This window comes from Gallus gallus, chromosome 1 (genome assembly GCF_016699485.2).
Source record: "Gallus gallus isolate bGalGal1 chromosome 1, bGalGal1.mat.broiler.GRCg7b, whole genome shotgun sequence".
NCBI lineage: Eukaryota > Metazoa > Chordata > Aves > Galliformes > Phasianidae > Gallus > Gallus gallus.
The window spans coordinates 80,965,643-80,990,697 of NC_052532.1; the positions used below are offsets into that span (position 1 = coordinate 80,965,643).

The following is a 25,055-nucleotide window of genomic DNA, read 5'->3' on the forward strand; positions in this document are numbered from 1 at the left end:
GAAATCAATACTAATACTTGGCACAGTGGCAGAGGGCGTGATTAATAGGCAGAGCAAGGCCCATGAATCAGGTGACAAAGCCCTGTTCGTGTCTTGCCATTGACCTGAAGTTTGGTGCTGAGGTGAGTTATAGCCTCTCCCCACCTCAGTTTTCCTCACTGCACGATGGAGGCTCTCTGCATTGCCCCACTCTCTGCATTGCCCCACTGCCTTACCTGCTAGCGTGCGTTAGAACAACCAGCGAAGCTTTCTACAGGCGTAAGCAGATGGACAGATTTTCTTTAATATGGCTGTGCACGTTTTTACGTACTGGTCCTGTTTCCACGGTGCAATGTGGGAGGGGGTAGCCCAAACAACTGGGAAGAGGGGAATTCATTTAGAGAGCCAGAAACGTGTGCAATGAAGCTTTGGGTTTTGGGGCAAAACCTGGCACGTGAGCGACTTCAGCACCAGACTTCACAAGGAAACATCTACAGCTCCTGCTGTTCCCGTGTGAAGAGTGGGCTGGAGGTGTGTGTAGCTAAAAGTGGTCATCTGCCGTAGGGAAAACCCAATGTACGCTCTCTGTTTCATCTCATAGCGTAGTGATAGTGCAGGCTTTTTAGTGGATCCAACAAAAACTGGGGGAAATTTCCATCGTCGAAAGACTGTTCTCATGGAAGGGTATTGTGTATTGAGTATGTGTTCACAGTACTGTAGCATTACTGAATAAAATAATACAAAGTCAGAATTTATATAACACCTAAATACGTGGCAAAAGTTTAAATGGATTGAAATAAAGTGTTTTCACCGTATTGGATTGAAGTGTGCCGATATTGCCGTAATTAAATGGGAAAGTCGAAGCAATTCATTTTGTCTTCACTCACTGAAAATGTCATCAAAGTTGATATTCTTACATCCTATTTTGATTTTAATGAAAACTCTTTTCCCGGTGGAAAACGGTCCTTTTACAACCTCTTTCAGACAGCTCAACTCATAATCTGATGCATTCAATTACTGACCCGGCATTTGCCAGATCAGAAGACAATTTTTTTTCCCCTTCAATTTAAATGAAATGCTTTTTATTTTTTTTTTCCTGTTTGTTTTTAATAATTTTATATCAGAAGTAGTTTGGGATTAATGAAGTTTCAAATATGGAGGTCTAATATCGCTGAATATCCTCGAGGATGGCAGGCTCAGTCTGACTGCTCCTGGAAACTGAAAATTGCGCTTTCCTGCCTTTATGAGTCTTGTTTTTAGCATCAGGTATGAGGCAGAGCAGTTGCACTGCGGCATGCTCTCACTTTAAAGGCTCTCATCTCTCTCCTACCAGCCGGCCACGGGAGTTTTGTTATCAAAATGGATGCAAATGCGATTAGACCCTTAAGCCCCGATTTGGCAAGATACTTAAACATGTGCTTGGTTTTTAAACATTAAGTTTATTTCCAGTGAGTTGAGTGCCTTTAGAGGAATGGCTAGGATGGGTCAAAGCAGCCCAGGCAGAGCTGCCCCAGCCACATGTGGGCAGCAAGACAGGTGAACAAGGATTCATAGCTGCGTCATGGAGCAGGAATATTTTTAGGGGAGGTCAAAGGCACAGCAAAAACAAAAACATATCTGCCAAGTATCTTCTCACTTGGAAATCTTGGGTACTCATGATGAGGGGCCTGGAGCATCTCCTGTATGAGGAAAGGCTGAGAGACCTGGGACTGTTCAGACTGGAGAAGGGAAGGCTGAGAGGGGATCTTATCAGTGTTTATAAATACCAAAAGGGCCAGTGGTGCCTAGTGATAGGACGAGGGGCAACAGGCACCAGGTAGGACACGGGAAGTTCCATCTGAACATGAGAAATAACTTTACTGTAAGAGTGACAGCACACCAGCATGGGCTGCCTAGAGACTGCTGTGGAGTGTCCTTCTGTGGAGATACTAAAGACCTCTCTGGACCCTTCCCTGTGTGACCTGCTATAGGGAGCCTGCTTTAGCAGGGGATTGGGCTAGATGAACCCCGGAGACCCCTTCCAACCCCTACTGTTCTGTGATTTCATACACGAGACACAAAACTGACAGAAAACAGATATCCAGCTTCTTGGCCTTGCTTTTGTTTTTGAGCGAGGATGGGCACAGCTCTTAGTGCTTTGGGTAAAAGCAGTCAAACCACAGGTCAGGACTATCTACTGGAGTTTGACCTAGTGGTGGTTGTGTCAGGGGAGGTGGAAAAGCCACCTGGGAGTTTGCAGTCCACGTTTCAATGGCATTTCTCCTGTTACGGGGCAGGAGGTGGGGAGAGAAATAAAACCTTCAACGCATTCTGTGAGACATTTAGGAGCAGCATTAAAAAGTCACCTATGAGCCAGTTCTGTATCTCACTTCCCCTCCCCTTTCCCTATGCAGCTGCACCCTGCCCTCCTGCTGTTCCCCACCACACAAAGTCCCATTATACAGACTGCCCACCCGTCTGTCCTGCCTTCCCCTGTACCACCTCCCTGTGCTGGGCTTTAGACCTATTCATTATGGGCTGTATCCTTCCTACTCAATATGCTATTGAACGTATTTAAACCTTAAGTTGGTTTCCCTTATTAAGCAGTTCATCACTATGTTGTGCCTTTTTTTTCCTTTTCTTTTGGCCTCTTTTTTTTTTTTTTTTTTTTTTTTTAACCACGAGAGGAGGAAGAAATTTATTCTTTTGACCATAAATCATTTACAAAGCTGCTGGGCCGTTAATGTATTTTTTATGGCTCGGCAAACAGAAAATAGGAGCGAGTGTCTTAGCAGTGCTTTCCCGACCTGTTTTAATTTCGGCTTCCCAGCCCTGACTCTGTTCCCCTGTCTCGGGAGCAGATACATTTCCCTTGCAGAGGCACTGGTGGATACCTTCTCCCAAAGGAGGCCACTTTGCTGTGTCAGCAATGTCACGTGCTGTTGCCAGCACTTGGCACCAATCCGCAGCGCGTCACATCTCTGCTGACTGGGCTGCGCTGGGAGAATATTAGCAGGGAAAAGGGATGGGTTGGAGGGGACTCAAGGCTATTTTTGCTTTTAGATCCAGGGGAGAGCTCTAATTAGACTCTCACTCAGGGATAAACAAGTTATGTACGTCTCTCTTCTCATCCCATGCAGCCTCACCCTGCACTTTGTATGCTGTGGGCTCAGCTGGCCTCAGGTGTGGTGTATATATCCATGGGGATGCTTTGGGGGGGTGTTCAGCACAGCGACTGGCTGTGGCAGCTTCCCAAATGTTAAAGACAGGTTCCTATAAGGTTTTGCAACCTGCTTTAGGAAAATGAAGCCAATTTATGCCTTAGCTGCTCTCAGTCATCTCTGTGCCTTCTCTTCTTTTTAGGAAACATAGATGCAAGTCTTTGCTGTAAAAGGTCCATTTTTCTTTCTGATGCGCTGTGGCAAGCAGCAAGATGATTAAGACAAGGGATGTGGAAGGTTTATGTTGGCGTCTGAGCGAGGTGAATGGCATGATCTGCAGCTCAGTGCTGTTGTTGCTGGCTCTTGGCAAGTTAAAGCAGAGCCTCCCATCTTAGATGTGTTTGCGTGGACTTTTGACAAGTTTTTGTTCCCAAGTCTCTTTGGCTAAAGACTGCAGGCAGACAGCCCATTGAGTAACTGGCCATGGTCACTTAAATTGCTCCCATCCCTTAGACATCCGTTGCCACTGAATAATGCCTCCGCTGTAGCAGTCAGCAGAACAGGACAGTGCATCTGCAACACAGCTTTTCCCTTTCACAGCAAAGCAAGCTGTCCTGTCCTTCCACCTTCCTCAGCAGATTATGCTAATTAATGCCTGGCTGTGAGATGGAGGCACAGCTTCCTTTCTGCTTTCGCTGCTTTTTGGACAATAACCTTGTTCTGAGGGGCAAGGCAAACTGCGGAGGGTGATTATATCCTAAGTTAATGCAACAGGATTTGCCGTCAGAAGACTAGGGGTGAAGAGGGAGGGACCGTGTTTGCTAGCCTCAGCTTTGTAGAAGACCAGGAATAGCGAGGCACCTTTCTGTGCCCAGCTGGAATTTCACTTTCCTCCTCGCCTGTGCCTGTGATTTGGAAAATGGTTCTCCAGGCATCTCTGAACAACTTCAGGAGGGAAAGAAATGCCTAGCTCCCTGTTGCAAGGGTACAACAACCATGTTTTTACCTCTGCTATGCTGCTTAGCTGTGGCTTTCAGCCATCTGTAAGCAGATTGCAGGCTCCTGGTTTGCCCACCTGAGTCCTGTGGGGGTGGGTGGATGAGTCATAGATGTCTCCAGTGCTAGGCACAGCCAGCAATGGGCTAATCTGGCACCAAGTAGTCCCACAGAGCATGCTGAATTAGACTTTCCCACCCCTCCCCTCTCTCAAGTCAAGGGAGCGATGAATGAGCACTTGAGTGAGTTCCTGATCCCTTCTGGGTCCCCTCTGGTCTTGCTCATCTGCTAAGGCAAAAAATTCCCCAACCTCAGTGGTGCAGCTGCTCCTTGAGTCCTCTGCAAATGCTGTGGATTCAAAGACTGCCAGCTCAGATCACAGCAGTCTCTGTTTCCAGCCAATGCCGCATGCATCGGAGGGAAGTGTTAAACCTTCCGTAATGTACCTAATTGTGCAACACTATACCACGGAGAGGGGATTAACATATGCCCCAGAGCACAGCGATTGATTAGTTTTATCCTAGCTAATGTCATTGTAGATGCTATTTTTGTGCCTATCAATGTCCCTTCCTATTTTTATAGTCTTCCAATAATATGGTGCTGGGGTTTTGTTGCTGTTTCTTTTTTATGGCCAACTTGCATGCATCTGCATCCTTGTCAGCAGAGATGTAGGGCAGCCATCCCAGTTAGCAGGAGCTGCAGAAGTGGCTCTCCCATCAGCTCCAGGTGGGCTGGATGGAGGCACAGAAGTGAAGGCAGTACGGGAAGCACAGCAGGAGCCCAGAACTGGAATGGTTCGTTTGGGTCACTGGGCTCCTGACCCTGCTACTACCAGGGCATTTGTAAACCAAATTTGGGTTCTTGTTCCCACTTTATCCCTGTTAGCTAACTGCTCTCGTGCTATGCTGTCCTCACAGTTCAAAAACCTCTGTCAGATTTCAGGTTCTAGGATCTGCTGGAAGAGCACCATTCAGTTACACGAAGAGCGTAGTGTAATGCAGTCCCTGTGACATGGAGAGCGCAGACACTCTTGGTTTCCCTGGTTCAGCAGTTCAGCACATCTATCTACGAAGGTCTAAATCTGGGCATACGAGGATCTCACGCTAACAGCAGTCCTCTGAAGACACCTGGAGCCGAGCGACAGGGATTCTGTGGCAGAAATGAGGAAGGAATCAAATTCCTCGGTGATTTTCATCCGCATGTTATGAGAGCCTCTTTTTTTTCCCCATTAAAGCTAGCCCAGCTCCTCTGACAAAGACACGGGAGCAAAATGACACTGTTCTTTAAGTATGCATTGCTGAAAGCTTTCCTACCCTTTCTGGTTTTGTCCAACTTTCATCTTCGCTTTATGGCTGCAGATTGGGGAGGTCAGGGGCAGAGAGATGTGCTCCATGTTGCATCAATCAGACAGCTGTTTGAAATCCTCCTCCCAGCTGGCCTGCAGAGAAAGACTGATTTCTAAAAGGGAGATGGCAGTGGTGGTAGTGATTGCTGTTTGCAAGGCTAACAGCTGAGACCAGAGCAGGGTGGGTCAGCAGCACGCCTCACTGTCATCTTTTTGTCTGGCGCAGATGAGATTATAAATGATAAGGGAGAGGGGTCAGTGTCATCAGCACAGATTTACAGGTAGCCAATGTCCCTGATCAGCTGGTGGAGTGCTCAGTGAGAAACACTATGGGGCTCAAGTTCAAGACCTTGACACTGTGATTTCTCCCTGGATTAGTACCTGCTTGCCCGCATATTCTGCTAGCTGAGCAGCAATCCTAAGATTCTTCTTTCTGGAGTAAATTGGATCTGTTTACCTGGGAAACTCTGTGCCAGAGAGATGGTGAGATACCAGCAGTTGTGTCTGATGGTTTTTCTAGCGATAAAGGAGCTTAGAGGTTTACTTGGCTTTTGACTTGCATTTAACACTGTATAGGCCTAAGAGGAAATGTTGGTCCCTGTGTTGATTTAACACGTCACAGGGCTTTTGACCTAAAACCAGGCTAGATGTAATAGTTTTCCTGCTGTTTGTCCCAGGCTGTCCTGCAGAGCCAGCAAAGGTAAGGAGGGAAAGAGATGGAAATTATTTTGCATCATGCACTGTTGGTTTACTATCAACTGTGAGCCAGAAAGAACCAGCAGGAGCCTTGGTTTGGGATGTTGCTCCCGTCCACATAAAAGGAATGAGCTTATCTCAGTAGATTCTTAGTCTGGTGGCTGAAATAATCCAACTTTGCTGTTGGGAGTGGTTTAGTCGGTGTTGTTTCTTGAGGAGGAGCTGTATCAGGATGTCTCTGTCCTTTTGAAAGAAGAATTGTATTTTCTGAGTGTCCTCAGTATCTCTAGATAGGCTCCTCATAACGTCTGTATAACGTGTGCCCACAAACTTCCTGGAAAAGTTTGTGTTACAGCACATTAGCATGGTGGTACAATCTACTGTGAAGGTGTGCATCTGTCCCAGCCACCTGTCCTGCTCACTGACATTGAAGGCTCTTTTTTTCTGAAGTGGAATTTCCCTAGTGAGCTGGAAATGACTCAGGATAGCTGGGCATTAACTCAGATCTGTCCTTCTTTGGAGTGGCTGGTGATGCTGGTTCCGCAAGCAAGTGGAACAATATTCTCAGAGCTTGCAACTGTGGATTGAATGGTTGCTGCACAAGAAGGTCCTAAGACAGAAGTGCTCCCTTCACTCTGTTACTGTCCCTCCAGCAGCGAGTCACACCTTCCTGGGCTGGGGCTTTTGCTGCTGCTCAGCATGTTGAGTCAGCAATGTTCCTTGAGGTGGGAGACGTTCCTTCAGCACAGCAGGAAGCTTTGGTCCCAAACTCAGAGATGTGAGGTAGGCCAAAGGCACAGTGACTTGTGTCTTCCTTTCATCTCAGGAAAAAGACTGCTCTGCAGTTTCTCCTTCTGTTGCCTGCAGTTGCCAGATTGAACGTTGTGTTCCTAGCCTGCTCTTGAAACTTTTGAGCGACCTCATCTTTGCCTCTCTAACGAGGGACTCAAAATGTCATGCTGCCATAGGCATCGTTCCCAGCACACAACAGGACTGCTAATTGCACAGGGATAGGGAGAGCCATTCCTGGCTTTTGCCTGCGAGCTGGTAGCTTGAAGCTTTATTCTCGTTCTCCCCCCAGCCACATGCATTTCAGCACATCTTCCCTGAAGGTTTGGAGAGGTTGAATTCATGAAGGTGAGACATTTCTTCATCTCTTTCACACCTCTTTTCCCTTCTGGCCACTTGCTTCCCTGGCTTGCCAGCACTGCAGAGTGAACCTGTCCCTTGTCCTCTGTGTTTGCAAAGTCATCCCAGCCCAGCCTCCTACAACTCTGGGTTTCATGAGGTTGCTGCTAGCAGGTTACAGATACTGCTGATTTGCCAACAGTTTTTGAGGGTAGGTACAAAGCAAACAGCATTCTCTAGCAGGCAAGGCAGCATCTTGACTTCCACTGTATGAATGACCTTCCAAAGAAACCACCATTTTTCTGTGGTCTTAAAATAAAGCAGGGAAAGGCCCTCTCTCTGCACCGTACTCCAACCATACTCCAACCTGTTTAGAGGTACCCAGTTATCACGCTGAGCGTGGTGCAGTAAAGGGGGAGATGCCCTTAGCACAGCTTCAACAGAATAACCACAGTGCTTCTTCAAGGAACAGCCTCTCAGGCCCTTGTGGTCCGTGACCATCTGACAACATTGTGATATCAACTGGTAATGGTGCATCAGCTACTCATATCATAGACTCTGCTATTGATGTGATGTTGGTGGAAGACCTCGTTTTGCTCGCTGGGGTGTCAGCTGAGTTGATTTCCTGATCCTGATGATCTCTGGCAGAGAGGTTCGGCAGTGAGGGCCCATTTTTAGTCATCTTAGTATGAATCAAAGTGCTAAGATGTTCCCATGCCTTTGATCTTCGCTCTGTCTGGTATGTGCTGAAGCATTTCAGGCTTGCAACTGTTCTCCGGGAGGTAGCAAATGTGGTGCATCAGTCTTTTCCTCACACATTTCCTCAGGGAAGGAAACACTGGCTGTGTCTGGGCCCTACACTGTTGTGTCGTGTTGTATGAACTGCCTACATGAGCTCCATGGATACTGGGGAGTTGCACTACTTGGGAAAGCTATATGGCCCCATCAAAAATGAAATCAGAGTTTATCCGTTGCCACAATAAGTACTAGATCCTAGAAAAAAATGAAGAAACTCTAAGAGCATCTGCAGCCAAAACATCGTTCTTCTGGCTGGCTCCCTGATAGATGGGGGACACAAAAATGGAGCATTTGTTCTAATTAATGATGGGAGCTCAGAGCATCGGGCTCAAATGAGAAAGCTGTGTGTAGAATCAAGCTCAGGTCAAAGTGCTCTACGAAGAGGAAGGGCCAACCCCTCCTTCTGCTGATGGCAGTGTACCCTCCTTTGCCTCTAGGCGTGCTGCTTACGGAGATGCTTAATTACTAAGTAAGGAGGAGACTGCACATACAGGAGAGGGTGTAATGGCCATCATTATCTAGCACTAGGAGAAGAATGACTTGGTGGTGACTGGTTCTTTTTGCCTCTCACAATTTCTCTGAATGCTTACAAAAGATCAAGATAATATACCTTGGCAGAAGGGGACCTTTTACAACATCCTTTGCTTGTTTTTTTTTCCTCACCTCTTATGTGTAATTGGATGTACTAGACAGGGCTGTATATGTGTGCTTATATCTATATTTGCGTTTATACCTATCCAGGGGAATTTAAGCCTTCATTCCTTAGGCTGCACTGAAGAACCTTCATCCCAATACTTATGCTAATTTGAAATCTCTTCCTCCCTTTCTCCCTTGCCTTCTTCCTTTTACATTAATGCAAAACCACATTTTTGCAACTCCTAATTTTGGAATGTTTAAATATGTAATGTTTGGTTCAGTTTTCCTCCTAGGTGCCTTCCTGGGCATAGTGGCTGATGTGTATGTGCCTTTGTGTGCAGCCACCTGTGTTTTGGGCCACGAGTATTGGTGTGGAAGGACGCTGTCACAAAGATCCCTGCATAGATGGACAAGTGCGTGTGTAACCACATTACATTTTCTAATAGTCTGAGCTGTAAAGAAAGATGCTGTAGCCCCCGAAGAGGATTTGATCTTTGCTCTTTTAGCTGTCTTCCTGGGAGAGGAGCTGTGCTTCAGTAATGGCCCTCCGGTGCTGTGTTAACGCACCAGCCTACCTCCCTGTTTATGCTGGTGGAAGAGGACGTTGCCTGCATTTGGTCTCCTGCTTCCCCTGTCGCCTTGGTTAAGCGTACTTGTCAGAAGCAGTTGTGTATGTTTTCCCCAGCTGTAGCCCTGCAGGTGCCACTTAGCTTAACAAAATGAGTCCTTGTCTTTAAGTGCTGCCTGCCTTGTGTGCATCCTGGGCCAAAGAGCAGCTGACAGGCAAAGGCAAGTCTACGGAGCTGGCTTGCCCAATGCTTTAATAAGGCAGGGACAGGAGAGTGTGATGTGTTGCAAGAGCGCACATCTTGCATGCCCAGCCTCAAAGCCATTCCTTGGAAGGAGAAATGGACAGAGACCTCAGCTGTTTCTTACTGCCCTTTCACTCCGTGACATTCAGATAGAAAGGGTTGCTGTAGTGCTTTGAAGTGGTGGGAAAATTATGGTGACTGAAGGGTGCTACGAGGCGAGAGTAGAGCCCTGGAAGAGAACAGGGTTCATAAGCAGATTTGGATATTCTCAAATGTATTGAGAATTATTTTGACAGTGAATAAATTATGCATGCTCTATTTTAGTATTTTTATGATTCTGTTTGCAATCAACTAATCACAAATATTTGGAACACTGAAAGAGTGGTTAGGTATGAAAATCACATCATCTTGGTGATTGAGTGATTGATGAGACTAAGCCTGCAGTGCAAATTGTAAAATCAAACTTTTCCAGAATATTTGCCATTAGTGAATACTCACACTGAAGTATTACTTTTCCTGACTTACAACTATTTGAATATCTGGAATATTTGAGTATTTCTTGGAGAGGAATAAGCTATGGGGCTGAAGAACACATTTTGCTATTCCAAATCCAATGAGAAGTTGAGGGCAGATCACAGGAAACATTTCATAACATCCACAGTGAAGGTGGTAGAAGAGCTTTCTGCTCCATGTTAGAGAGTTTAATCCAATTAAATGTCCAAATCAGTGTGGCTCTCTGCACAGTTTAGCACATGGATGGTGGCAGGAATGGAGGAGTAGTCGTGACAAGATAACCTTCCACATCAGGCTTGAAGACAAGAAGATCTCTTGTCAAACTAATATTCATTAAGAGATATCTCACTTCTGGTTTATGGGCTACTGCAACTGCCTGGCCAGCCATAGTAAGGAGCTCAAGAACCCCAAACCACTCCCACTCTATTGGCCACAGAAGCAACTGGAAGGCAGATGCCTTGTAATAAAAGTCATGTTTATTACTGGCCTTTCAAATTATTTACTTCCGCTTGCTGCTGACAGCCCTTCATAGGAGATTGATGGATTAAACTTTCACCAGCTGTTCTGTGTCCAGGCACATCATTCTGTTAGATTTTAGGACCCGAGCTAAACTGTTTTGCTAAGACTTTCCAAAGTGCTGCCTATTTTTAAACATGTTCCAAGCTTGTGAGAAAAATCAGCTTTTATTTTTTTCCTGCCAAGTAAGGAACTCATGAATCAATTTAAAGTGGCATTTTGTTTGGTTCTGTTTTAAAGCATTTCTGAGTCTCTCAGAACTACCTGCGATTTTGGAGAAAGCAGTCAGGGAGGAAGGAAAGTGTGTAGGAATTGGGAAGTGTGGAGGAGGTTGTTGATGGTATGGAAGATCCTCGTGTATTGCAGTTTCAGAGCAGTCAGTCCAAATCGAGGAACTCATCATAGGCTACTCAAGTGCTACTCACTTTGGATCCATAGAGTCTGAAGCTCTGTTCTTCCAGGCTCTGAGGTCCCCACCACTCCATCAGGCAGGCTGGAAAGAATCCCAGCAGATGTGTGTCAGAGATCTCTCAGCTTTTTCTCAGCCTGGTGAGTTTCTTCAGGGCTCAGCTGGAACCATATTCTCAAGGAGCATTTCACCAAGAAGAGACAAGCAAGAGACAAGAACCATCCACAGACTACACCCAGATGTTAGCAATATTCTGATATTGCCTTGGAGCTTGAAAGCTCCTTACCATCTCCTCCAGCAGTCTCCCACATGCACTGGAGACAGCAAGCTAGCAAACTAGGAAAAAAAAAAGAGAGAGATGTCATCCGAAGTCAACATTCTGATCTTGTGCAAAAAAGTGCTTTAAACAATTTTGGTGCTACTCACTGCAGCCTTCAGCTTCTGCACTGGAAAGCTGGGACTCATCAGGCTTTGTGTCCCGTCCACCCTGTGTGGAATGCAAAGAAATGAAGAATGGAAATGATGGAATATGAAGGAGATTGGATCAGATCCTCCATAATCAGTAGTCATTTTTCACTAGCTAGGAATAAACACATGCTCTGAAAAGATTTTGATTTTTAACCTTTGAAATTAAAAAATAACAATGAAGTGTTTCTGTCCATGTTGGACTTCATAAGGAAGAGAAGTTGGGCGAGAACTGCATTTCTTCTTTAAATAATAGGCATTCTCTCTTCTTACCCTTTGGTGAAGCCTTTCAGAGTGTGCTTTCCTTTTCTGTTTCAGTGATGTTAAATATCATTAAGATTGATGAGTCTGAAAACATATTTCATTATCTCCTAAATACAGCTTGGCTGCTCTTACAGCTCTTTCCCTGTCTCCAAAACAGAGTCTGATGTTCTCAGAGGCTCTGAAATGAGAATGCTCTTACTTAAAAGCAACGCCTAGCTGCATCTGCCTCTGGAAGATGTCTGCATGAGAGCAGCCTGATCTGCTGGGGGAGGAATATAACTCTCTAGCTTGCAGTAATTGGTAAGGGACAGCTACGTAGCAACAGAATGGTGCTGTCATAACCTGCATGTACATAGGGCCAACTGAAATGTTTGAACTGGGATTCCTTCTCCTGAAATGCTTGAACTGGGTCTTCTTCTCTTTCCAGGCATGGTGTGTCCTCTGGAGGTGTCAGTCAGTTCAGGGAGTATCCAAGTTGCCCGAGGCCAGACAGCAGTATTGCCCTGCACCTTCACCACTAATGCTGCTCTCACTAACCTTAATGTCATATGGATGGTCACTCCTCTTTCTAACGCCAACCAGCCTGAACAGGTAGGTCTTTTCTCACTGGAGTATGCATTTTCTTGGGGCTTTCCTTTTCTTTACCCTTTCAACACTGATCTATATGTAGTCTGCCTGTTACTTTTGCAAGGCCATTCTTACGAACGTTAGCAAATGAGAGCCTGCCATGGTGGGCACTAGAATCATAACCTGAGAGCTGTTGGCCTGAATTCTGTCCACATACGTGGAGGCCAGAAGAAATCCATTGCTCTGAAGTGGATCTATCTTGGGTCACACCGCCCCCATGACATTTGTTGTTCAGCTGTGTGATTCAGTATCCTGCACTGAAGAGAACTTTCTCCTCAGGGACCTGTCCTGAGTACAGACTGCTATCTAACCTGTTGGGTTGACAGAAGGTGTACAGACTCAAGGGTTGTATTGCCCAGTATTCAGTTCACTTTAGTGATCACCAGTGAGCAGTGTCAAATCATGGCAAGACATTACTTGCTGACACCCAAAACGATTCTGTCCACCAGGTGGACTGTTTCATGAAGTACCTACTGACCTGCAGAGAGTCTGTACCTCTCTACATTGGGTGTCCAGATGGGTAATGATTGTTGTATGAAATGAGCTGCTATTACAAATCTAGCTTTGCCAAAAGACTTGGGTATCTGGTCTATTCCCTTTGTGAACATTTTTATTGGCATAATCTCCGTTGTAGAAAACACTTCTCCTAGGATCAGTCTTTCTGGAGCAACTGTTGTGTATTGATGTTTGGTTATTCAGAGAGCCTTTAAGAAATAATCTTTTAGCTTTGGATGCCCATGTTTGCTTGCCCTTCTCCCTCCTTGCTCAGTCCGTTCAGATTATTGTTTGAACCTTCCTTTCTCTTCCAGGTTATTCTCTACCAAGGAGGTCAGATCTTTGGTGGTGCACCCCAATTCTATGGGCGAGTGGGGTTTGCTGTGACAATGCCAACCACCAGTGCCTCCATCTTCATCAACAACACGCAGCTATCAGACACTGGCACATACCAGTGTTTGGTCAACAATCTTCCTGATCGAGGCAGCAGGAATATTGGAGTCATCGGACTCACTGTCTTGGGTGTGTTTATTGGGATTGTGGGGGAAGAGGGAGGAGCTGGGGTATGGGAATTCTCTGTATGATGATGCTCATAGCAGAAAAATATGGTGCTGTGTACACTGGATCCCATGGACATACTGTGGTGAGGGACAGGGTTGGTTGTGAGTATTGTGGGAGTTTATAGGCTCACACCCCTCATATGCAGATGTTGTATTAGAGAGTTTTAAAATATGGTGGAGAGAAAGCCTTGTGGCAAGTTTGTGATGTGGAGCTGCAAAGAAGCGTGAGTAAAGGGTGGGTGCATTTATGAGATCTAAGGGGTTATAACAGGCTTGTGCATAGCAACAGGAGAAAAGAATGGACCTTAGAGATTTGCTTCCTTCTCATAAAAGCAAGTAATATTGGATGCTACCTAGAATGTTAAATAGCACAGAGTGTGTGCCATTATAAGGCAGTGAAAACAAAACCAAATCACAGGAAATTCATTTTGCAGCCCTCTTAGTTGTTGCCACTGTTGCTGTCCCAAGAGTTGAAGCGTTCACCCTTTTCTCTCTTGGGATTTGTTTAAGACAAGTGGGTCCTGGGAAAGCAGTTATCCATTACCTTGATGAGCTTTTCAGTCAGGAATCTTTGTGTATTGTCATCCCTCAAATCTCAATGAGTTCTCGTCTGCTACCTCCTTTCTGGGCTTTGTCTGCTTCTCATTTCCTGTCAGCTCATGCCAGACTCCTTGATTTCCCCTGCAGTGTGTCCAGAAAGAGCCTGTACTCTACTGCTCGATTGTTTTTCCTGATCTGCTGTCACTTTCCCCTCTTCTCTCGTAGTTCCTCCTTCCGCCCCGCTTTGCAGAATCCAAGGGTCCTTGGAAGTGGGCAGCGATATCACACTGACCTGCAGCTCGGAAGAAGGCATCCCCCGGCCAACATACCTCTGGGAGAAACTGGACAATGTTCCCAAGTTGCCCCCAACTGCCACACAAGGTGCTTGTTCTGTTGATTATCCTCTTACTTCCCAGGTGGCAGCCTGGTCTTTCCTTTGTCTGAGCTGCCAGAGATGACATGGTTCTCTGAGTGTCTGCCATCACTTGCATGATCACTTGTTTGGAACGAAGATTCCTGGAGTGCTTGGAGGCTGTGTCGGACTAGGTACTCACCAGCAACAATTTAAAGTTTCATCTTATTTTGGTATGGAACCAGTGTTCCCAGTTGAGGAACAAGGATCTTTTTGAATGGGAGCGAGAGAATATGGTTGCCAGATGTTTGCACGTCTGGAGATTTCAGCTGCCACCTCACCTGCACAAGGCTCATAGATTGGAAAACAGAAGGGAGGCAGAATCATTCCTCAAAAATCCTGCCAGCTTTTCACACTGAGTATGTTGTGACTGGTGCTATCTTTCAGGTGCATGTAAAAGCAAGGCTCTGATCCAATTGAATACTGCCCAGCCACTAAGTCTTATCCATGAGGTTTCTTAGCCTCCATGTCCTGACCAAATGGAGACAACAGTACTTTTGTCCTTTGTCTTGTTATATTTTCAAAATGCACAAGAATTTTAGTTTTAGGTAATTCAGGAATGAGGAAAATTGGAAGAGCAAGGAGTGGGGAACTCAGGGATGGAAAAGCAGGGTGCTGCAGGGCTGAGCTCGACATAGCAGGTAGTTCTGGGTATAGGCAATTACACGTCTCTTCTTTCCTCCTTTCTCTTGCATAGTAATATGAGCCCCAAGCTTTCATTTGCAGAAATTCATCTGTAAGAAGAAAAAGAAACATCTAGTGTAAGCTCCTTATGACCTAATCTTGTGTGTGTGTGCACAATGCTTCCATCTCAGGGTTACTTCCTAATTTATTTATCTCTTAAGAGTCTCACACATCAATTCTCTATTTGCTGGATTTGCCTTTTCATGGTTTTCCTCGAGCCCGGGGGAGGGATTTAAATCCTTCTTTTCTCTCTAACTAGACCAAGTCCAGGGCACTGTCACTCTCCGAAATATCAGCACTGTGTCCTCAGGTCTTTACCAATGCGTGGCTTCAAATGCCATTGGAACCAGCACTTGCCTTCTGGACCTGCAAGTCATTGCACGTAAGTATTTTGCCAAGGGAGACTTGGTCAACTGCTTCTGTCTTGTGACAGTAACACATGTAACCATGTTTGCTGTGAACCAGCTTGTGCCTCTCTATCAGAAGATCGTTGTACCCTGGAATGGGGATACTGCCCTTCTCTGCTTCTAAGCTTCAGATGCTCACAGGTGGCCACAGCCCAGCCCTGACTTCTTCTTCATTCTCTGTTCGCTCCTCCCCACAGCCCACCCCTGGAGCATTGGCCTGATTGCTGGAGCAGTGGCCACAGGTGCTGTCGTGCTTATTGTCTGCGTTGTGTTGGTGGCCATAGCACTGTTTTACTGGAAAAATAAACACAAAGAAGAAGAAGAAGAGGAGATTCCCAATGAGATAAGGTAGGGGTCAGGGAAATTTGGTGGTTGGAAACCCCTGATCAGCCAGCAAAAGCAGCAGCTAGCAGGAAGGCAAGCAGAACCTCTGCTTTTCGTAATCCTTAGGTGTGTTCCCTGGGGTAAGGGAAGGCCTCCCCTTTTGTCCGGAAAATAGTGGAAGCAAATGAAGAATGGCAACTACAGATTTTTCTTTCCGAATTGCCTTTATTGGGAGCTTCAACTTGGCACTGTTAGCTCTGTAGGAGAGTGACTGTACATGTGGTGGGGATCTGGACCCACGGTATCAGATAGTAATAACTAAAAAGCTCTATAGGTACAGCTGTGATGTTCTCTGGTGTTACAAACACAACGCTTCTCTCTGATAGCTTTCTGAAACTTCCCTAAGGATCAATTCATTGGCTGTACAGGTATAGCTGTATTGACTGGCTGTGACGGCCACTGGTTTGACCTGAGTATGCTTTGCTTCCCTCAGTGGTAGGCACATAAAGCAATTAATATGTACAGAAGCGAGTCCTGTAAAAAGGGATGAGTAACAGGCCATGGAGTGATGCCAGTTCACATTGGTGCCGTCCCTGACTTTATACTGATGGTATTGCCTCCAGTGTGGGGTAGTGGTGAGGATTTACCAAAGCAAAGCAGCATCCTTCACGTGCCCTCACACTCTCTCTTTCCCAGGGAGGATGACCTGCCACCCAAATGCTCCTCCACCACCAAGACATTCCACGCTGATGCATCCTCATCGGAGAATGACACCCTCACTTCCTCCAACACCTACAACAGCCGCTATTGGAATGATCCCAAGGCCAATCACGCCACAGACTCCTTCACCCGCTTCAGCAACAGTAATGACGCCCGCCAGCCACCCTTCTCCCGCTCGGGGAGCACAAGCGCTCGTCCTGTCTACGCCAATGGTGGCCACCCCTCCCCAGCTGCCCCTAAGACGCTGGTGGTGACAGCCAGCACAGCACCATCCCCACAGGAGGTGGCCCGGAGCAACGGCTCAGTCAGCAGGAAGCCTCGGCTTCCGCACACCCGCTCCTATGCCGTCAGCCAGGCCACACTGGAGCGGATTGGGGCTGTTCCTGTCATGGTGCCAGCCCAGAGCCGTGCTGGCTCACTTGTGTAGGGGCACGTTGGCGGCTGAGAGCTGAGCAAGGGCCTTGTGTACCAGGGGAGTGAAGACATGGCTGAGAGACCCTACTCCTTCCTGAAAGGCAGTGAGGTGGAAGTTGACCTCCCAAGGCTGCTGCCAGCCACTGGGGCAGCTTCAGCCATGCTGCAGTGCCCCCCAGCTGTCGGGGCTCCACCATGGACGCCACAGATGTGCCAAGGTCACAGGGCATCGGGGGCCCTCCCTGGCTGCTGGGTCCTGGCTGGGACCCCCTCCCAGCCTAGCCTCAGGGCTTTCGCTTTTGTTTCCGGTTTGTTTTGTTGGGGGTCATTTCTGTTCATTTGGGTCTTTCAGGGAGGTTTGGGAAGATATATATTTTTCTGTTGTTGTTGCTGTTTTATTTCTAAGAGGATAACGACCAGTGTGGGGCAGGGAAGGCCAAGAGGGGAGGGGTGCCAGGCGAGGTACACCTTGTCATGGAGGCTGTGACCCCTTCTCTGCCTCCCCGGCCCTACTGCTGGATGAAGAAGATTGTTGGGATGGGGACAGCCATGAAGAGGCACCGGCCAAGCTGGAGGGGCAAGTTGGCAGTACAGCTACCAGCCAAATGGATTGGAAGGCCGGGCAAGGACATGGGCCAGGGAGTGTTTCTCTTTATTTATTTTTTTGCTGTTCTTCCCCTCAACTCTGACACACACATACACACACACACACTCACACTCACACACTCATGCACGCACAGGTACTCCTCAGGTTGGGTGTTTTTCAGCTGCTGCCAGAGCCCTGTTCATGGCTGTGGAGAGTGCTGCCGTCTGGGCCTCTGTCCCTGAGGAGCTCTGTGCAAAGCAAGGGCACATTGCTGGTACAGGCCCCATGGCTTTTATTTGGTGTTGCTGGGGTTATTCTGGAGGCAGAGTCCTGAGCAGAGCCTGCTGCACCTGGGCTGCTTTTATGTGGGGTGAGGGGCTTCGGACCTCACAGCTCTGGTGTTTGCATGGTGGGTTTTCCTTATTGGTCTGCCTAGAGGGCTTCCCTGCACAGCAGGACATGTTTGCTTGGGGCCCTCACACAGAGACACCATAGTTTTCATTCCCCCTCTCCCACACATGCAAACTTCCCAGATGCTGAGTTTGGCAGGGTTTATTTCCAAATCTTTTTCCTTAGAAAGAGTAAAAGCAGGGACTCAGTGGAGGATGTAACTCTGTGGAAGCCCATGTGCTGTTGCTCTGCCTCCCCTACTTCCCACACTGGTACTTATGGCACCTGCTGATGGCTCGGCCATCTCCTTACAGCCAGGGGGTGACTGTGGCTGGCACCTGTCCTTTTACTTCTTCTATTGCAACTAAATAGCCTTAATCAAAGCCAAGAGTTGAAACCGCTCAAGGGACCTGATGCCATTGGAGGAATGGACTAAGGGCTTGGACTTTTCCTCCTGAGAGAGCCCTGGCTCAGCAGAGCCATGCCTGGATATGGGTATCCCCAGCCTCCTGCGTAACACCAAACCTTGCACTTAGAAAGGCAGTGGTCACCTCCGAAACTACCGAAGACCTCCCAGATCAGATCTGCTCTTGGAAAAAGCAATGTGAGTGCTCACAGGCAAATTTCTGTAGCTCTCACATTGGAAAAGGGTCACTTTAAGCCAAGAGACTTCCTCATCCCCTTTTCCTTGTCCCAGCACGGCTTTACTTTCCTTAGCAGTGCACAAACCTTGGGCAGCGCCTTCTGCCTGAGCTGTACCTTTCAAATGCAAGCACATCCTCTGAGAAGGAGGGGAAGAGTTGAAAGTTCTCACATGAACACACTTGCTTTTGGGGAGGTTGTGAGCTCCTGGGCAGCAGTAGGCTTGAAGCTTGGCTGAGATTTTGTGCCTTCTTTGCTTAAAATAAAGGAAAAAAAGAAAAAGAAAAAAAAAACCAAACACCCAGCCTCCCTTCCTTCCCTGTCCTACACAACTCCATCCAAGAATGAGTGCAGACCACTGTGGTGGCACAGACAGGGAGTTGCTGTGAGTAGACACGTTCCAGAGGAGCAGTCCTCTTCCCTACCTCTCTTTGCTGCTGCGTAGTAGGACTGACTGGGGGAAGAAGGGTTGCTTTTGAAACCCTGATGTGGGAAGGGAAGAAAAAGCATTCAAAGAAAAGCCCATACACATTCTCTCTGCTTTGGAAACAATCCCTGTGTGACATTTACAGGAACACTGCCCTCAGCAGGCCCTCTCCTCTAGTGGGAAAGCTCTTCTTGTTCCTACCTTCCATGAGACTGTTCGCTCCTCTTTCTTTGTTCTTTCTAATTGTATAAAATTCAATAAAACTTTATTCATATAAAAAAGGACTTTTTACTGCTTGCTCCTGCTTCCCCTTTCCCCTGGTTCTGTAGCTACAATCAGTTTGGCTGTTGGTATTCATCCTCAACGTGGCTGTCAGTAAGCAGTGACCATGCAACCATGACCCGATTCTTCTTAGGACAGCCAGTTTGGTAGTGCACCCTGCTGTTATGGCCTTGTTTTGCTCATTCATGATAATGACACCTTGCCCTTGAAGGTACCATTTCCCAGGCTTGCAAGATCTCTGTTTCCATAGACAAAGGTGAGTTCTATTTTTTGTCATTCAGGAGATGGGGATCCTTTGTACTGCTTTGAGTGATATGGGAAAATGTTTTAAAAATCTGCCTGCCTTTTATGACGTTAGTTTTCCAGTCTGAGACGTGGCATGTTCAACTCTGATGCAAAGTCTAAGGCACCAGGAAGGCCCTCTCTTTTGTGGGCTTCTGAATGTATTTGGTGGAGGAAATTATCAGGAGGTTAATTAATGTTCTGAGCACCATGGATAGAGCTTCACGCTTGCAGGGCATAAGGGGACTGGGAAGCACATACCTCTTGGTATCAACAGCTGCTAGCAGAAGGTTATTACTAGGCCAGTCTGATGTTTTGCCATTTTTTCATCTATGCATTTTTTTTCTCCATGTTTCATTTTCCTTTCTTCTTCTCTAAACTCCTCCAGATACTATGAGAATGATTATTTAAACCAGAAAACTACAGATCCAACAGCAGTGTTAATTCAGCCCTGCTGCACACATATCTTGCTCTCATTCCATGGTATTTTTCAACACCTAATTTAAAATACTCCTTTGAATGTATTTTCAGCTGTTGGCTTTACAGTAGATGAGATGACTGCATTGCCATTTTGGGAAAGTTGCTGTAGGAATCTTAATGTTTGCATTTTTCATCTTTTGATTGTGCAACCTTGATGTGACATTAATAGTGTCTTTGCCTTTTATTCCCATGATAGTCCTGTCAGTATTCTGCTCTCCTACCCATTCCTTGCCACTGGCTTGCCCTTCACATCATTTTTCTGCACATCTCTATTGATCTATAGCAGAATTTCCCAAGACACAAAACAGTTTATTGTGTTTGTGCAGCACCTACTGTGCTGGTGTTTTAGCTGTAAGTTGTACAAAATGAGGCATTGCTGTAATATAAAATTTATAGCTAAAAAGAATATAGAGGTCTTGATAGTGAGTGGCTATCATTAAAAAACAAGCAAAGGCTCAAGCTATTACAGTCATAAGTGGAAGCCCCTACTGAAATGCTTGAGTTTTCCAGCAGCCTTCAACCACAGTTGTGTGGTGGGAATTGCCTCCCCATTGTGAATGTCACAGCTGTTACTTTATGATGTTACCCATCAGTCAGATCACCTTCCATTGAAGACTGTTAGAAGGAAACATGTTCTAACACAAGGAACAGCGGTACTTTTAAGTGTTGAGACAGAGAATACAGAGCCACAAGAGGATGCCTTACACTTCAGCAGCGGACATCTTTCTAGAGGTTGGTGGAGATGGGAGCTCCATTTCAAAAATCTGGGAAACCTGGTCTGAAGACAGCCAGGATTTTTTCCTACTTGTGCAGCTTCCGGACTTGGATCTGCTGATGCATCTGAACTAAAAAAAATCTTGCCCAGATGCATGCACTTCGGCAAACTCTTGCCAGAACACAGACAAGTTTCCAGTAGAAGACAGTCTGCCAGATGGTGTCCTGAAGACTGAGTGACTACCTGTAGGTACCTGGGATGCTCAGAAGATTGAGCCTCCTTATGTCACGATTTAGGTCTTGGTGAAGAGCACCTCAAGCCAGGGTAGCCACAGATGACACAGAAGACCGATGTGACTGGATGATCCATTTGGTGCTGGGCAGGGGAAATCAAACTGAAATGTTTTGATCCTTCTCTGCCTCCCCAGAAACTGGAAAAGATAGTGGAGGAATTCTCATGATAAATTTCTGTTTTCATCCAACACAGTGATAAGATTTTGGAAATGAGTGGATTTCTCTCGGAAGCAACATTTTGCATCCCGGATTCCTCTTGTTCAGGTACACAAGTACCTTTCTGTGTCTGTACTCTAACAGGAATTAGAGTGTGCATATGTGTGCTTTAAACTGAGTGTGCCCAAAATGGTTCAGCAGATTCACTTAAAATGGTCTTGGATATTTCTAAGGCAGCGAGCAGAGAAAACTGGGAAAACAGGTACCTTGCACCTGTTGACTTCAGAGCAAACCCAAGAGAGAGATAATACATGGCAAGAGCTTTGGGCCTGGAGTGGGGAATACTCTTCTTTGGGCAGCAGAAACTCAGTAGACTTCTGTTTTCCCAAATCCAGGACTCTGGCATGTTTTCTTTGATAAATTTCTCTGACAACAACTGCTAATAAAGCACTTTTCATTTCCCTGTGGTAGAGGCTCCCTGGCTTTAGACAGCACTGCCTATACGTAGAAATGGGACCAGACTCCTACTGAGACTCCTAATGCCTTTTCTGATAGGTTTTATTCTTTTTTTTTTTCCCCTATTTTTTTTCCTTCCTCCTGCTTCCTCTGTGGCATCTTTGAATGAGAAATTGGGTTGGCAGGAAGTTTAATCTATCTGTGTTAAAAACACACACACAAACCCCCCCACCAAAATCCCGAAACAAATAGCAGCAAAGAAGAGAGGAGATTAAGACGCAGCTTGCATGGATGGCTGGCAAGCAATTCTTTAGCAGTGGATGTGGCCTGGATCAGCTCCTGGATTTGGACTTACTAAAATATGTTTGTAAAGGGGATGATGACTTGCCTCCTGTTGATATACTTACATGGGAAAACCGGTGTGGTGCACACAGAGAACATTGGCTGAAGGGCTTGATACAACGAAACCCAGAGGCTCTGTTCTTTTGCTCACCTGTATTAAAACCCACTGTTTGGTAGAGGGTCTAAGCTACACAGCCTGGCTGCCAGCTTCCTGCATACTATCAATAACTGCAGAAATTCTCTCATTGCTATTTTTCTCTTAGGGTCTTAAAGCACTTTGACGAGCCAAGTGTAGCTGTCAACAGGTCATGTGGGCATGTGAGACGTGGGAATGGGCGTGTGATTGGGTTACAGCAGCAGAACTTTAAGCTGTGGCAGTTTCTAAGATTGCTCAGGAGCCCAGAGACTTTTTTTCCTAGTGCACTGCATCATTGGCACAGCACTTCCACTCCTCCACTCCTAATCTTCTCTTGTCATTTAGACTGAGGCTTGTGGGGAAGGCTTGCACATCCCCCTACCCCACACGAAGGACCACCAAAGGCTAGGATTAGCTCAGTAGAGAAGCCAGGGTAGCATTAGACTCTCAAAGATAAGATGCATGTTTTGGGATATAAAATATTACAGAACGTGCATTGAACATCATTAGCACCTCTTCCTTTGGCTGTGATTTGCTACTGGGACAAATATGCCCCAAACCAAACAGTGCCTTTTGTGATACAAACTACAGGAATGAGTGAACGGGGTGAACTCACAGACCTCCACCTGGGAGAGACCTGGGGGTCCCTCTTGGCTGTGCTTTCCCAGTGGCTGCAGAATGCAGCCTTTTCCTGCTGTCTGTGAACGCAGTCTCTGTCTTCATGATTTTATTCGCTTGTCTTCGTTGTTTGTGGATGGATCCTCCATACACACATCCATGCTCAGGGATGCCAAATGAGGCTGAATGCAGGCACAACCGTAAAGCGTGTGAGTACCTCTTACCTGAGCTCAGCCCTCTTCATCTAAAGCATGCATCCCATTTGTGTCCCAGGCTAACCTGTTGCACATCTCTCAAATAACGAGGGATTTTGCTGCCCTTCCTGGCCCTCCACAAGGTGCTGGCTGATCGAGGGAAAGCTGGTTCCTTCTGGGAAAGTAAACAGGGAGGTCTGGGATTATTGCCCGAAGAGCCTTGTCCAAACACGAGGCATTTACTCTCTCTCTCCTGATTCGGGTCACAAAGCTCGCCTTTTTTCGGTGGCTCTGCGATGACATCCTCTGGAGGGATGAAGAACTACATGTACTCCTATTGCCCGCTTGTTACAGCTTGGTTTCACCAGAGTTGACCTCCTTACTAGCTTGTAGGTAGGTTTTTTTTCCTTTGTGGTCCTGCAAAAAAAACAGTGCTCTGTGCCTGAAGCGTGAGTGTCTTTTCTCTTTTTCTTTTTTTTTTTTTTTTTCACCAACGAGTGTTATTTAGCATCTGCTCGCTGTACTGTGCTGTCTGTTATGCAGCAGTGGGGAGGCTTGAGCACTTTGCCCGCATCTTAGGAGCAACTGGTTTACCCACAGCCTGCCTCTAGCTCCCCAGCTCCTCTTCTTGCTATAACGCTCTATGACGCAAAGGCATAGGGAATGGGCTGGTACATGTGTGAGGCTGGGGAACAGGTGGGTCACAAATAGTATAAGAACTCCTGTGCCTTTATGACATTTTTTGTGGACTCACAGCTGACTTAAATGTGTCCTTCTGCACTGCTGTTGAGGTTGAGAGCGGCTGCCTGGCTGATATTTTTCTAGCTTCTCCACAGTAGAGCAATGCTTCAGAGCTTAAGACAGCATGCAATGGAAGAGCAACTGCAAACTAAATCTTATTTGACTGTCAACCACCCCTGGGGATCCTCAGTGACCTTGTGAAACCAGCTCTCATGTCCATGCTCAGCAATGTGCCCAGATTAGTTGCAACATCAATAGTTTGGGTTTGGATCTGATAGCAATGTATGTGCTCAGAAAAGCCTGGTGAGGTTTTTCTTCAGAAGACAAGATGGTTATATGCTAACCTCCAAAGTCTGATTTTCTTTTCAGTGGTGTGTGGATCGAAAACAGAAAATAAGACTCCAACAGATTTTGGATATGGCCAAGTTTCCAAAACATTTCATATTACTCAGGGCCATCTCCAGACCCTGGTGATGGACTTCTGGAATATCAGAAATCACAGCCTCATTCCACATCAGCTGGTTCATGACATGAACCCAGTCACAGTTCTAAGACCAGCTACTCAACAAATGTCATTCATCTTTGAGATGCAGTTTATAATCAGGATTTTTGTGTCATGCCCTCATTTCTGTTCTTGTCGGTCAAGTCAAGAGCATACAACTCAACAGGCTCTCCTGGTATATTTTCAACTGGACTTTACCATAAACACTGTGCTCCCATCTTTTCCCAGCACACACCAGATATACAGTAGGTCTAACCTTTCTTTCAGCTGATGTGAAGCTCCTCAGCCACTGGCTGGGAAGGAGCTGCAGTGCCTGACAGCTCTGTCATATTTCTGAACAGGGAGTTCGAGGTTTGCATTGAAATGGATCACATCAGTCTCTGGTAATTTCAAATTATTTTTGCTGGCCCCAAAGAGTTCTTGGGCTGTAGATTTTTGTTTTGGTTTGTTTTATATTACAAAGGGTTTTGGAAGTTTATCAGTGACTGTCTTTTAGATGTAATGGCCATGCACCTTTGCATCATATTTTAGCTATCATAAATTTCTGTCTTGGCATTAGGTTTGTGTTGCTCTGAGCTGTTGCAAAGCACAGAGAGAACAGCTCTTACATGAATACAACTATTACACAAGTTACTAGTTAGAGAACATGGGTACTAGGTGCTAGGCTGTTTAGAAAATGATCGCTACGATTATTCCTAACATATTAATGTCTTTTAGCATCTTTTTGTTGTTCATTTAAATCTTTTGCTGGTGTTTCTGCTTCTAAGTTATACTTATTAAGTGGAAAGAGTATCCCTTTTCTTAATAACAGATTACCTGTAACACCTGTAACTGTCCAAGCCTATTGAAGTCACTGGAATGGCTCCTGTCCTGCACATCTCCTCGTCTTCAGCAGCAGTAGGATCAGGGACAAGATTAAACCATGATGTGACT

At 46.2% G+C, this 25,055-nt stretch overlaps 1 protein-coding gene across 3 annotated transcripts in view; it reads left to right on the forward strand.

Moving 5' to 3' along the window:
• The window catches only part of IGSF11 (immunoglobulin superfamily member 11), a 122,777-nt gene extending 103,582 nt beyond the window's left edge, over nt 1-19,195 (forward strand). The window contains exons 1-7 of one of the 3 annotated variants that reach the window (XM_015294662.4): nt 334-11,997; nt 12,125-12,288; nt 13,134-13,341; nt 14,145-14,300; nt 15,275-15,397; nt 15,620-15,770; nt 16,443-18,786. In XM_015294662.4, coding sequence (XP_015150148.1) covers nt 12,127-12,288; nt 13,134-13,341; nt 14,145-14,300; nt 15,275-15,397; nt 15,620-15,770; nt 16,443-16,893 — 1,251 coding nt within the window. In that variant the 5' untranslated portion in view covers nt 334-11,997; nt 12,125-12,126 and the 3' untranslated portion in view covers nt 16,894-18,786. Of the gene's footprint in view, nt 1-333; nt 11,998-12,124; nt 12,289-13,133; nt 13,342-14,144; nt 14,301-15,274; nt 15,398-15,619; nt 15,771-16,442 lie in introns of those variants that run through there. The other 2 variants (XM_040697888.2, NM_001318422.2) reach the window with 2 other exon arrangements.
• The last annotated feature ends 5,860 nt before the right edge of the window (nt 19,196-25,055 follow it).